At 45.0% G+C, this 14,119-nt stretch overlaps 3 protein-coding genes across 3 annotated transcripts in view; 2 read left to right on the top strand and 1 right to left on the bottom strand.

Moving 5' to 3' along the window:
• RHPN2 (rhophilin Rho GTPase binding protein 2) overlaps positions 1–686 on the top strand; it is a 70,227-nt gene extending 69,541 nt beyond the window's left edge. The window contains exon 15 of the mRNA XM_052656734.1: positions 404–686. Coding sequence (XP_052512694.1) covers positions 404–664 — 261 coding nt within the window. The 3' untranslated portion in view covers positions 665–686. The remainder of the gene's footprint in view (positions 1–403) is intronic.
• Positions 687–3,739: 3,053 nt separating this feature from the next.
• Positions 3,740–7,010, bottom strand: FAAP24 (FA core complex associated protein 24). Its single transcript, XM_052656746.1, has 5 exons — positions 6,969–7,010; positions 6,552–6,670; positions 6,292–6,431; positions 5,982–6,134; positions 3,740–4,372 (listed from the first exon to the last, which is right to left on the bottom strand). Exons 2-5 carry the CDS (start codon positions 6,655–6,657, stop codon positions 4,124–4,126), a joined length of 648 nt encoding a protein of 215 aa, XP_052512706.1. The 5' UTR covers positions 6,658–6,670; positions 6,969–7,010; the 3' UTR covers positions 3,740–4,123.
• Positions 7,011–7,336: 326 nt separating this feature from the next.
• Positions 7,337–14,119, top strand: part of CEP89 (centrosomal protein 89) — a 77,658-nt gene continuing 70,875 nt past the window's right edge. Inside the window, exons 1-2 of the mRNA XM_052656733.1 lie at positions 7,337–7,393; positions 10,649–10,755. Coding sequence (XP_052512693.1) covers positions 7,355–7,393; positions 10,649–10,755 — 146 coding nt within the window. The 5' untranslated portion in view covers positions 7,337–7,354. The remainder of the gene's footprint in view (positions 7,394–10,648; positions 10,756–14,119) is intronic.

Raw genomic sequence — 14,119 nt, 5'->3', positions numbered from 1 at the left:
TCCCTAGCCTAAATGACTGCTGTTGAGTATATTCCTTAAGAATTGTCCTTGTTCTTAAGAACCGAATCCTATATCAGCATTAGTCACTGAATCTCAGAATTATATCACTTAAAGAGGATGCCATGAGTGCAGAATGTGAGTCTCAAAACTTGGCAGTCATTTCTCTGACACCTTGATTTCTAACCATTTTTAACCGACACTTTAAAAATGGTTAAATGAGATCTAACCATTCTTTTCATAATTTAACTCATGTATATAGATTACTTCCTATAACAGAAAAATAGGCCTGCCTAAAATATTCATTTCACTATAATCACAGCATATCAAGACAGGTTTTAAGAATAAAAAGAATTATTTGGAAGAGAAAACAGCCGTTTACCCGCCCTTCTTTTTCTGGGTACAGCATAGTAAATGTGCCACCTACTCTGTGGGCATGCAGAAGACGTACTCCATGGTCTGCTTAGGCGTCGGTGTTGACGACAAAACTGATAACACCAAGAAAGTCTCGAAAAAGCTCTCGTTTCTGAGCTGGGGCACCAACAAGAACAGACAGAAGTCGGCGAGCACCCTGTGCCTCCCGTCAGTTGGTGTCGCAATGCCTCCGGTCAAGAAAAAGCTCTCCTCTCCCTTCAGCCTTCTCAACACCGACAGCTCTTTGTACTGACGTGAAGAAGTGAGAGCGCTTCCCATACTGACTGGACCTTCGTGTTTGTGCCACAGAGGAAGATTTCTCAATATGCTCAAATCCCATCTTCTCAGAGCATAAACATACAATTGATATGTCCTTGAGTGTAAGTAACAAGAAGCCTCTAGAAGCTTGTGGAAGACAAACTTAATTAGGGGAGTCTAACCATACTGCTGCAAGTTATTTATTATATAAAGTATTGTAAATAGAATAATGTGGAAATATGGCTGTTTTTAACGACTATAATTAGGACTCTTAGTTACTTAATGTCAGAGTTCAATTAAGATTTCCTATATGGGTCCTATTAGTGAGTTTTTAGGCTCGGGTGATACATAGATTAATTCCTTAACTCGGAATTCAGATGACCCCAAACTCAGGCAGGGGCAGGGACTGTAATGCTAGATTAAGTGTTACTAAAAACTGTCCCAGAGACCTGCTACCTAAGGGGGAATCCTTAACCTAGAACAAGATTTTACTATTACTTCTAGATAATATGAAGGCTATTTCCAGATAAAATCTAGTGCCAAATTTGTCATGACTTTAGATTAAAAAAAAAAAACATTTAGGAGCAGTTTTTCTTCCATTTTAGGTCACTTAAAAGTCGCTAACACAGTGTCAGTGTTAGATGAAGATGCCGTCTACAAGGTAGATAATATACTGTTTGATACTCAAAACATTTCTCATTTTGTTTAAAGTAGAAAGTACATAATTGTATATTTTAAGAGTCTTTAGGAAGAGTTAAAAACATTGTACAAAGTCAAGATGTAAATGACTCAGGTTTAGAGCTCTATTTGACTTTGTACAATGACACTGGTTTATCTTGCTATACATTGGATGACATAGTGATTCTGAGATTCACTGTTGACATAGTATAAGTTATATATCTTCTACAGATATAGCACTGCCATGTCATTTTGAGAATAAATGAACTTAAAATATTTTCTAGTGTGTAATGTCAAAAGGGAAGCAACCATATTTGGGAAAGTGTATCCACTGTTCTTACTGATATTTTTGTATAAATATTTAAATAAACACATTCATTTGCCTCAATTAATGGTTTCCACTTGATTTCACTTTCTTACCCTAACGCAACAGAAGTTTTATTGTACTTGATTTTTAAAAGTTTGGACTTTCCTGGTGGAACAGTGGATAGGACTCTCCGTGCCAATGCAAGGGACATGGGTTTGATCCCGGGTCCGGGAAGATTCCACAGGCCGCAGGGCAACTAAGCCCCTGCACCACAACTATTAAGCCTGTGCTCTAGAGCTGGGTGCCTCAGCTACTGAAGCCCAAGTGCCCTGGAGCCAGGCAGCCACAACTCCTGAAGCCTGCACACTCTGAGGCCCTCGAGCCACAACTAATGAGCCCTGTGTCACAACTCTGGAAGCCTGAGTGCCCTAGGACCATCCAGTCACAACTACTGAGCCGTGCGCTGCAACTACTGAAGCCTGCGCGCCCAGAGCCTGTGCGCCCCAAAAGAAGCCAGCACCACGAGAAGCCTGAGCACCAAAACAAGAGTAGCCCCTGCTCTCTGCAGCTAGAGAAAGCCTGTGTGCAACAACCAAGTCCCAGTGTAGCCAAAAGTAAATAAATAAATAAGCAGTGTGTATATATAAAAAAAAAAGTAATAAAAAAATTACTGGTTCTTCCCTGGTGGTCCAGTGGCTAAGACTCTGCCCTCCCAATACAGTGGGCCCAGGTTCATCCCCTGGTCAGGGAACTAGACCCCACATGCGGCAACTTAGAGTTCGCATGCCACAGGTAAAGATCTAATGTGCCACAACTAAGACCTGGGGCAACCAAGTAAATATATAAATATTTTTAAAAATTACTAACATTTCACAAAATAGGACTTTGAGAGCTTTCAAGATGTCTTAGTGTCCTTGAAAATGTATGGCCTCTTTAATTCTATTTTTTTTTTGTGGTCTTTTTAAAAAAATTGGAGTGTAATTGCTTTACAATGTTATGTTAGTTTCTTGTGTACAATGAAGCAAATCAGCTATATGTATACATATATCCCCTTTCTCTTGGATCTCCTCCCTTCAACCCCATATAATCTATCTAGGTCACCACATAGCATCAAGTCGAGCTCCGTTCGCTATAGTCAATTCCCACTAGCTATCTACTTTACACATGACGTGCATATATGTCAATCGCAATCTCCCAATTTATCCCATCCCCACCTCTCTGTGTCTACCTGTCCATTGTCTATATTTGCATCTCTATTCCTGCCCTGCGAACAGGTTCTTCTGTAACATTCTCCTGAATTACACATGTGTTAATATATTTGTTTTTCTCTTTTGACTTACTTCACTTTGCGTGAAAGACTAGGTCCATCCACATCTTTACAAATGACCCAACATCATTCTTTTTGATGGCCGAGTATATTCCAATATGTATGTATGTGTGTGTGTATGTAGTTGTTGTTGTTCAGTGTGCTTATTCTTCGGATGAGCGATTGTACATTTTGGTCTCTAGCCCCAGCTCTCCTCAGCTGGCCCTGCCACTGCCCTGTGCATCTTTTGGTTGCTGGGCTATCCATTTACAAACACATTCTTCCGTCCCTCACACACACTGGCTTTTTATCTTACAGTGGGAACTCCAGACTCCAGGCCTTGTGTGTTCAGAAGACGTGCTTAGTGATTATAAACAAACTGTGCAACTATCAGGAAGGGAGACAGAAAGGAAGAAAAAAAGGCAGTACAATTATTTGTTGACACTGGCAGCTACCCTCACAGCACAGGTATATTAAGATCAGACCCAAAGAACAGTGGCTCTGCCAGCAGGAACAAGGAGCTTATGCTAACAGTGCTTCATTGTAGGTCTGTTTCCTTTAAACAGTCATATCCGCCACCTTCCATGATAGATAAGGTCAAGGTCACACAGTAAAATCCTCCCAGGCTGGCTTTCTGCTGAATCTGAGGTTCCCTTAGGAAAGTGCCCACCAGCCCACGTCATGCCAGCAGGATGAGGGCAGTGCCGTCTGGCGCAGGCCCACTAATTGAAGTGCATGCCTAAGGCCAGAGAACAGCGCAGGAGCACTGGCAGGTTCCATTCAGGCCTCTTCTCATCTTTTCCTAATTGTAAAAGGAACTCTGCTTTTTTTAGTTTAAATATTTGCTTGCAGTTTATTTTGGTTTTTCTAAATAGACATTCACATCTGTAAACAATAGGATTTTGGTTTCAGCCCCAACCCCCAATTCCTTACACGTTTTTGCTCTCATACATTAGCTAGAACTGCCATTTGTTGTTTAGCCGCTAAGCTGTGTCCAGCCCTGTTGTACTTCATGGACTGTTGCACACTAGACTCCCCATGGGATTTCCCAAGCAAGGATATGGGAGTCGGTTGCCGTTTCCTTCTCCGAGGAACTCTTTTCTTAGTGTGAGAAGAAAACAAGATCCTGCAGTCCCATGATGAGATGCCCATGAGAGGAGCCCTCACCTGGGCTGGGTGAAGAATGCATGAATGCGCTGGGCTGCTGCTGGTCCTACTACCGCCTCCAGTTCTCGGAGAGACGCGTTGCTTAGTTGCTGGATACTTGGAAACCTCTGAAGCAGGAGGGGGGCTTTCACTTTCCCCACTCCTGGGATCTGCTGCACACTTCGGAGGAGCGCCGGCTCAGAGACCTGAGCCCGTTTCTTCCTGAGAAAAGGGTTTTTACTGGGCTCTCTGGTTTGCTCTTGAACCTGAACGGAAACGAAAGAAGCACATGAGCGCCCTCTAGAGGGCCTGTGGTTTTCTTAACATTTTGTTTTGCCGAAGTTTAGTTTTAGTTTTTCCATGTGGTTCAGCTTGATTTACCACTATAAATGTTCTCATATGTGCCATGAATATAAATTTTCAGGCATCAGTAAAATTATTAAAAGATGAACAGCATGACTACACAAAGGAGTGAGGTAAAAATTAATCTACAAAAACTTGAATTTTTAGAATGCTTAGGATAAAACCAATGAAAACCTACACTAAAGAATTCAAACACAGTCCTATGGTCCACTAAGAAACACTTCAGTGGTATAGGATTACATGGTGGCTCCACCTGCCTGATACAGGGCTTGGAAGAAGCTTGCCTATCAAAGGAGAAACCCAGTCTTCAGTTAGTGGTGGACACAGGAAGGCACATAGTAACAGCATTAAATCAAAGTGAGTCAGGAAGAGTGAAGTAAGAGAACAGAGCAGTGTCTGGAGAAGGGTTTGTGAATTATACAGGGCTGTTTGCCTTTCCAATGTGGTTCTCAACCCCAGCTGCACATCAGAGGGAGAGATTTAGAAACAGCACAACAAAAATTGATGCATAAGCCTGACCCCCATGTTCAGATTCTTAATTTGTCTGAAGTAAGGCTCATGTATCACTTTAAAAGTTCCCCAGGAAATTCTAATCTCATCTGATATCACTTCTGTATGGAATCTAATTTTTTAAATAAATGATACAAAGGAACTTATTTGCAAAACAGAAACAGACTTACAGATATTAAAAACAAAGTTATGGTTACAAAAGGGGAAACGGGGGTGGGGGGGTGGGAGGAAGGATAAAACAGGATTTAAGATTAACATACACACACCACTATATAGTGTATGTGCAACCAACAAGGAACTACCGTATAGTATGGGAACTCTACTCAAAATTCTATGATAATCTATATGAGAAAAAATACCTCAAAAAGAATGAATGTATGTGTAACTGAATCACTCTGCTATATACCTGAAACAACACTGTAAATCAACTATATTCCAATAAAATTAAAAAGAAAGTTCCCCAGGAAATTCTAATGTACAACCATGCTGAATAATCAATGAGGACAATGGAAACCACTAGGTTAAAAAGAAACAACACATGAACCTGCAGACAGAATTTCTGATGCTTAACAGAAGATACGGAGGGATGAGGCTAAGGAGCCACTAACTGACAACGTCACCAACTTAAGTGCAGAACAGTGCACGAAGGAGTCATCATAGCCTGAGAGGTTAAAATCAGGTCTCCAGCTTGTTCACCTTGTTATATGCTTGCCTAGACAGGGCAGTGTTCCTGCCTGGAGAATCCCAGGGATGGCCGTCTCTGGGGTCGCGCAGAGTCGGACACGACTGAAGTGACTTAGCAGCAGCAGACAGGGCAGCAAGCTCAGCTAGCTGCAGAGGGAGCTTCCGAGCTTAAATTCATCAAAAAGATTTTAGAAACCAATAAAGACTGGCTTCATGGATTGTACAGATAATAAGTGCAGGTGTCAGAAAAGGATCCAGGAAGATCAGTCAAAAGTCCTAAACCAGGGCTACTGTGGAGGAGTAGGAATGGGTACTTACCAACTGAATAATGAGGCAGGATGCTTCCATCTGGCTGGCTACTGGAAGCAACACCATCCCAAGATCCAGAACAGTAAACTTCTGTACAGCTGGAAAATACTGTTCACTCATCTGCGTTTTTTCAACTACCACAATCCCTTGAAGTTTACTGGACTTCAAAATTAAAAAAAAAGGAAAGAAACAGGAAACTATTCTGTAACAAAATTCCATTCAAGATAAAGCAGCTATCCAAGGGTGCAATTTCCAATGGTTTTATACAGATTATTCCAAGGGAGGGGGAAGAAGTCCATTTGTTTAACTCAGTACTTACATTTCTAACCCGAACAAGTCTCTTTCTGTAGCCATTTCCTGCCACCAACTCAGCTTCGGTGATATAAAGAATGCAGGATTTGCTAGATAAGTAAAAATCTACCGGTGTCAGGCCATCCTCAAAAACGAGTTTAATTTTCCCTTAAAACACAGAGAAGAAAGTAAGTTCCGTGTTCATTAGACGAAAACACGGCAATAGATGGAACTTTTTAAAAAGCAGGATGAGGTGAGAGAGGGCTTGTTCAGAGGGAGTCCACTGACCTTGCATTACCTGTGCCAGCTGCGAACCGCGCCATTTCTCATTGGCCACAATGTGCCCAAATGGTACATGCATGGGGCCAGTGCCATCAGGGGGGTTGCCTTCCATCAGCGGCCTCGATCTAATGAGGGGAATGCAAGACGCCACTTAAGCAGATTCTCTAGGACACAGCCCATTTCACTCGAAGCCCGGGCCTCTTTGGCAGGAGCCCGACTGCAGAGTGTTCTTTAAAAAGCTGGATTACAGGCCAAAGTTTAAGAACCAGGAGATTCCTGTCCTGGAAGAAGCGTCCTTTATTTCCGTCACCTGTCTTGCCCCTGAAACCCTGGCTCGGTCCGCCCCGTGGTTCCTTAGTCCAGTCCAGGGCGGGGGCCGAGCTGGCCACCTCGGCACCAGGTCTGGGTTTCCCACAACATTACCTGCTGAGCGACACATCCGGGTTTCCTCCGGAAAGCCCCGCTACTCTCTCATCTTACCCGCCCTCCGCTTCCTCCGGCGCCGGATAGGCTATAGCCTCAGAGATCGACATCTGATCTGACCAATAAGAGAATGGACAGCGAGGTCCTGGTGAGGATTTGCGTGGTACTCACTGGTTGCCAAGAGCGACGGACGTGAAGTAACCTCCTCTATGATTGGTCGGAGCAAAAGCGGAGCCAATGGCAGACGTAGTTGTTGCGAAGTCCGTAGCTGAGAAAAGGCGTCTGGAGCTAGGCCAACTCGAGGGATTGGCAGACTTTAGGGAGTGGTCCTCAACTCCGATCTTCCGTGCAGTCCAGTAAGGGTCTGGCCATCAACCACAGCAAGGATGCTCCTGGGGTTTCAGAGAGGCCGCAAGAGGAAGTATGTAAGTATATCTGCACCCAGCCTGCGTTCTGGCCCGTGGGGCCGGGAGTTAAGTGAGGAGGAGTTGGGATTTGGGATGGAGGCAAGATAGCGGCTCAACAGAAAGTGGTTTTCCTTTCGAGAAGCCCAGCTGTTTAGTGTTTAGAACATTACTTTTCTATTCTAGTGTCGGCCTCAGTTGATAGGACTCGCCCTGTCTCGCCTGTAACTTTTGCTTGGGTGTCGGGGAGTTCACTCCTGCCGACGCACTACTGTCTAGTTCCTGATGGGATGTCATTCTGGATTCCTCCCTCTGCCACGTACCACGTACACTCCACCATGTGCATCGACTAGCCATCCCGGTTCCTACCCCGTCCTCCAGCATCTACCTGGACTGCTGCAGCAGCTCCCTTTCCCTATGTCCATTCTTCACAAAGCACCCAAAGGGATTCTTTTAAAATGCAATTCTGATTCGTGCCTAATGCCCTCAAGCCACACACATGGACGCTCCGGCTCTTTCCATCTTGCTGTTCCTTCAGCCTTTACTTTTTCTTCTGCCTGGAATGCTTCCCTCCAAAACTTCCCGTGGAAATTCTTTCGCTGCCGGCACACTCTCCCAGGCTCATTCGTTGACCCCTCTTCCTACTAGGGAGCCTGATACCCACAGTTCTTGCGCCCACCCCCCACCCCCAGTCTATTTATCCTACCAGTGTACTCATTGCTGTCTTTCCCAGTCCTGATTTCTCATTCCGTGGGTCATGATCATAGCCACTACTTTCCACCCAAGTCGCCTCCCTCCTGTGTTTCTTTTTCATACTTGCCTGGTGAACCCCCAAACCTGCTTAGATCCAGTTCTTCATAAACTCAGTACTTTAAATGCAAAGAAAGCATTTTGATAAGGGTACTCCTGAACTCCCTTTCAAATTGGAATTCCTAAAGCATGTCTAACTCAGCTTGCTGTTCTTGGCTGTATGACTTGCTGAAGTCATTTTTTTTTTGGGTGGGGGCCTGTGCTGGGTTTTCTTGCAAGCGCTGAGGACTTCTCTGGTTGTGGCACGTGGGCTTAGTTGCCCTGAGGCATATGGGACCTTAGTTCCCTACCAGGGATTGAAACTGCTTCCCCTCCGTTGGAAGGAGGACTCTCTACCACTGGACCACCAGGGAAGTCCCCTGAAGTCATTTTAGACAGGTGGCTGTTGAGAAGCAGTGAAGGGATAGTTAAAGCATATTTTGCCATTGCAATTTTGCTAACTCAGCATGTTTATTGATGTTTTTATTGTGTTACTGAATTCCTGCTGTGTGTGTGTGCCAGATACCCCACAATTGATTGAGAGCCTGTGGCCACACTGGCTAAAGGGTAGACAAACCTATAAGTCATTCAGCGCAAAATGGTAAGGCAAAAAATGCTCTAGCTGTGGGTGCCAGGGAAGGGGCTGCAAAGTCAGCCCGGAGAGTTGACCCAGGCCTTGCTTGGGAGGAATAAGGAAGGAGAATTACAGGTGGAGAAAACAGCGTATACAAAAGCCCGACAAAGGATGAATCATCTGCTGTGTGGAAATGGGAAGGCAGTTTTGAGCGCCACAGCATGGAGATACCCTTCCAGTAGCGATGAGGAGGGCTGGCCATTGCTAGGAACCAGCTGATAGCAGCCTCAGCAGCCTTCTGGGACACGAGAGGACGTTTGTCTGTCAACAAGAGAGGGGGGCTGCCCACGGGAGTTTTCATGCTGGGTTGAGATAGGACCATCCTGTGTTTTAGAGACTGGAGGCAGGAGAACCACAGTTAGGAAGTGATTATCGTGGTACAGGGGAGATACACTTAGCCTGCTATAGGAGATTCACTCCATCAAAAAAATAAACAGAACTCACAAGGCCTTTTTGGAGGACCTACTGGATGCTATCCTCTGGGGATTCAAAGGTGAAGAAAAGGCTTTTTTGTCCTTGAGCCTCTGCCAGGCGGGAAGGGGTAGGAGAGGCAGCAGACAAGTGTATATCCTGGAGAATGCTGGCACAGCAGTGGCGGCTCTGCAGCACCTGCTTTTAGGGTTGGCCATGCACGTGGACTGGGTTCGTGGAGGTGGGAAGGCCTGCTCATCCCTCGCTCTTGAAGGATGCTCAGACCCCTGGCTCTTCCCCTTGGTTTGCCTCCCACTCCTTGGTACCTTGTGCCCATCCCAGCCTGACTAGTCTTCCCCAGGGCCAGTTTCAGTGGGTGCTTCTAAGTCACAAGATTTCCTTAGTCTGGTATCAAAACTCTTAAATGGAAACAGTCCTCACTGTACCCCCAGCCAACTGTTCTAGCCGCTCCATCTCAGATGCCTGTGTACTCCAGTGAACTGGAGTATTTATTTTCACCACGTTGTCACTAATGTCTTGCTTCATCCCTTTGTCCTTTGTTCATGTTGCTCCCTCCTCCTGGAATGTCTTTCTACCCCACTTCCTAAATGTGAAAGCAGTGGGCATCTTCGAAGACCCCGTCTAAATGCTCTGAGATTTTCCCCAACAGGACGTCAGTGGTCCCCTTGCTGGCCCCAGACCTGAGGGAGCCCTTCTCTCCCTGGGTCACCTCAGCACATTGTCTTTACCTCTTCCGTGGTGCTTTCCATAATTCTGTGTCGTATTATAAATAGCTGGGTGTTTTTCTTCTGGACTCTCCCTCCTTAAGGATGAGGACCAGGTTTCTTCAATGCTGTCATGGCATTTTGCCTTTAGTAGGTTCACAAGAATGGCTGGTGCACAGAAAATGAAGACTGGGCTACACTCACAGACAGCCCTGCCTAAAGCCGGGTTGTCTGACTTTCATTGTGTGTAGGAACCAGGTATTAGGCATCTTCAAGATAAACGACCTAAAATCCTTATTAAGCCCTTACCAGGTGTTAGGCAGTGTGCTAAGTACCAGAGTTCCAGGGTTGATAAAGACAAGCAGGTTGTCTCAGGAAGCTTCTGTTCTGCGGGAGGGAGGGGAGGGGGCGGGCAGCAAGTGAGTAGGGTCAGCAGGGGCAGTGCTGGGAGCCAAGTCGGGTGCTGGAGGGTGACTCTGGGTCATCGTCAGGGAAGCTGTTCTGAGGAAGGAAGAGGGCCCCACACTGGGCAGCTCCCTAGGGGGGCATGCTTGCCTGGCTAGATAGGGATGGAAGATGGCGGGGGGAGGATTGGGCCTTCTGATGGGACTAGATCCCTAGGTGACCAGGGCAGGTGTCCCCTCCCAGACCCAGGGAGGGCTGGTCGCAGGACCTAGAGATGATCCCGCTGACCTCTGCCGGGTTTCATTTGTACAGAAACACATCATCCATGGCCTTCTCCCTGCAGCCAGCATCGCACCGAAGCCCGCTGTGCCCCGCACACCCCCTCCGCGCAGCCCCAACCCCTCTCCAGAGAGACCAAGGTGAGTCAGGTGAGCAGGCACCGAGGTCGCCCCTAAGCTCAGCCATCAAGTGCTGGGTCTCGGAGCTGTTAAATGGGTAAGAAAATCAAAAGTAGAGTGATTAAGATCATGTCCTTTGAAACGCTATCCTGGTTCCATAATGAAGCGCTTCTTATGGTTTCTCCATGGGCTCATGGTCTGTGGACCATCAGGTCTGTGGAGTTCTCACATTTCCCGCCAGGCTTCTTTGTCCGTAGGATTCTCCAGGCAAAAATACTGGAGTGGGTTGCCATTTCCTCCTCCAAAGCAAATTTTCAAGATAGAAAACACTAAAGCCCAAACATTTAGGTGGAGAATATGTTAAAGAGTATTTAAACTATGTATATAATTTTCTTTTTAAATTCAAGTCTGCCTTTCAGAAGAACTGCTTTGCAGGAAGGAAGGAGAAGCAAGTTCACTTGCCAAAACCTAGGATTCCCCCTCCTCTGGTGCTCCTGTCACACCAGAGAATGGACTTTCTTTTGTACTTAAGGCTCCTGCCTGTGTCCTCTTAAGATTTTGGACATAGAAGAATTTTACATCATTCTTTATTCATAAAATACGTGGATGCGTGGCTTTAACTCTTAACAATGACAGATAAGTTTATTCAAGGGTAGTACCTTTTTAAGCATCTGCCTACAATGCCTACCATGTGGGAGACCCAGGTTTAATCCCTGGATTGGGAAGATCTCCTGGAGAAGGAAATGGCAATCCACTTGAGTATTCTTGCCTAGAAAATCTCATGGATGCTGGAACCTGATAGGCTACAGTCTATGGGGTCGCAAAGAGCTGGACACGACTGAGCGACTGCACTCCCCCTCACTCCCTGATAATAAACACTTCAAAGTATTTTTGTGCTAAATCGCATCAGTCGTGTCCGACTCTTTTGCAACCCCATGGACTCTAGCTCGCCAGGCTCCTCTGTCCAGGGATTTTCCAGGCAAGAATCCTGGAGTGGGTTGCCATGCCCTTTTCCCAGAGATCTTCCCGACGCAGGGATCAACCCTCATCTCTTATGTCTCTTGTATTGGCAGGCGGGGTCTTTACCACCAGCACTACCTGGGAAGCAAAATATTTTCAGTGTTTGTTTTTTCCTTCAGTGCAATCTTAATAACAAGAATAGCCATTTACTAGTGTTTATTTTGTGCCAAGGACTCCAGTTAGCGCATAAGAAGCCTTGTTTCATATCATCCTCTCAACAAGTCTGGGAGAGAGGTCCTGTTGGTGGCTCTGTTTTGATTCAGGTGTTAGTTATTGACCTAGAGCCTTGTGGTTGGTAGGTGGTGGCATTGCTGCGATGGTTTGTGGGTTTGTCTGGCTCTTCAGTTTTTGTGTGAACAACCCTTAAGTTGTGTCTTTGGAACCTAAATGTTTTTGGAGACTTCCCTGGTGGTCCAGTGTCTAAGACTCTGTGCTCCCAATGCAGGGGGCCCAGGTTCAATCCCTAGTCAGAGAACTGGATCCTACATTTTGTAACTAAGACCTGGCACAGCAGAATAAAAGCAAAAAAAAGACCTGAAATGTTTATGTAGCAGCTGCATTGTGGCCAGTGTGCTGTAGACTCATTAGAAAATCTCTATTGTCTCCTATGTTTTCCAAAAATATATTCCTGGATTGTAATTTTTTATAAGTCCCAAATAATCAACATGCTACTGCTAAGTCACTTCAGTTGTGTCTGACTCTACGCGACCCCATAGATGGCAGCCCACCCGGCTCCCCTGTCCCTGGGATTCTCCAGGCAAGAATACTGGAGTGGGTTGCCATTTCCTTCCTCAATGCATGAAAGTGAAAAGTGAAAGTGAAGTCGCTCAGCCGTGTCTGAATCATAGCGACCCCATGGACTGCAGCCTAGCAGGCTCCTCCATCCATGGGATTTTCCAGGCAAGAGTACTGGAGTGGGGTGCCATTGCCTTCTCCAATAATCAACATGGTTTTGGTAAATTTGGGCTATTTCTAGATGACTTTTTTTCTGAAAATTAACATTCAAATTAATGTTATTCCACTGGCATTATTCCAGTTTGCACCTAGTGTAACAGTGTAAGAATTTTCTATTTCCTCCTTCCCATCCTTTGCTACTGTTGTTTCACATTTTAATTCTGTATGTTGTAAATCCCAAAGCATATTGTTCTTATTTCTGCTTTAGACAGTCTTTTATCTTTTTTTAAAGCAGTTTTATGATATAATGGGCGTATAATCTTAGATATTTAAAATGAATACTTTGATAAGTTTTGATGTGTGTTTGTACCCGTGAGACCATCACTATCACTATCAAGATAATCACCATACCTGTCTTCCCTCTCTCTCACTTCCCACGTCAGCCCCACCCTCCCAGGCAGCCATCCATCTGCTTTCTGTCTCCATAGATTAGTCTACATTTTCCAGTATTTTATAGAATCGGAATTACACAAAACAATTATGCTGATTTCTTACACTCGGAATAATTATTTTGAGATTCATCCATATTGTTGTGAAAATCAGTAATTCATCCTTTTAATTGCTGAATGGCATTCAATTATGTGAATATGCAATTGTCTGTCCATTCACCTGTCTATTCAGCAAGTGGTGGACGGATTCTCCATTTCTGGCTACTAGAAATAAAGCTGCCATGAATATTTGTGCATAAATCTTTGGCCCTGTGCTTCATTTCTCTTGTGAAAATATCTAGGAGTGGAATGATGAATCATACAGTTGTTGTTCAGTTGCTAAGTTGTGTCTAACTCTTTACAACCCCGTTGACTGCAGCACACCAGGCTCCTCAGCCCTCCACTATCTCTCGGAATTTTCTCAAATTCATGTCCACTGAGTCAGTAATGCTGTCTAACCATCTCATCCTCTGCCGTCCCCTTCTGCTTTGCCTTCCTTCTTTCCCAACAGGGTCTTTTCCAATGAGTCGGCTTTTCATATCAGGTGGCCAAAATATTGGAGCTTTAGCTTCAGCATCAGTCCTTCCAGTGAATATTCAGGGTTGATTGCTTTTAGGATTGACTGATTTGATCTCTTTGCAGTCCAAAGGCCTATCGAATCTTCTCCAACAGCACAATTCAAAAATATCCCTTCTTTGCCACTCGGCCTTCTTTATGATCCAACTCTCACATCCGTACATGACTACTGGAAAGGCCATAGCTTTGATTATACGGACCTTTGTCAGCAAAGTGATGTCTCTGCTTTTTAATAGGCTGACTAGGTTTGTCATAGCTTTCCTTCCAAGGAGACAGTGTCTTTTAATTTTGTGGCTGCAGTCACCATCTGCAGTGATTTTAGAGCCCAAGAAAATAAAATCTGCCACTACTTCCACTTTTCCCCCTTCTATTTGTCATCAAATGATGGGACTGGATGCCATGATCTT

The sequence above is a fragment of the Budorcas taxicolor genome, chromosome 18 (assembly GCF_023091745.1).
Source record: "Budorcas taxicolor isolate Tak-1 chromosome 18, Takin1.1, whole genome shotgun sequence".
NCBI lineage: Eukaryota > Metazoa > Chordata > Mammalia > Artiodactyla > Bovidae > Budorcas > Budorcas taxicolor.
Note: the sequence above shows the minus strand (reverse complement) of the source record. Positions and strands in the feature narration are given on the sequence as shown.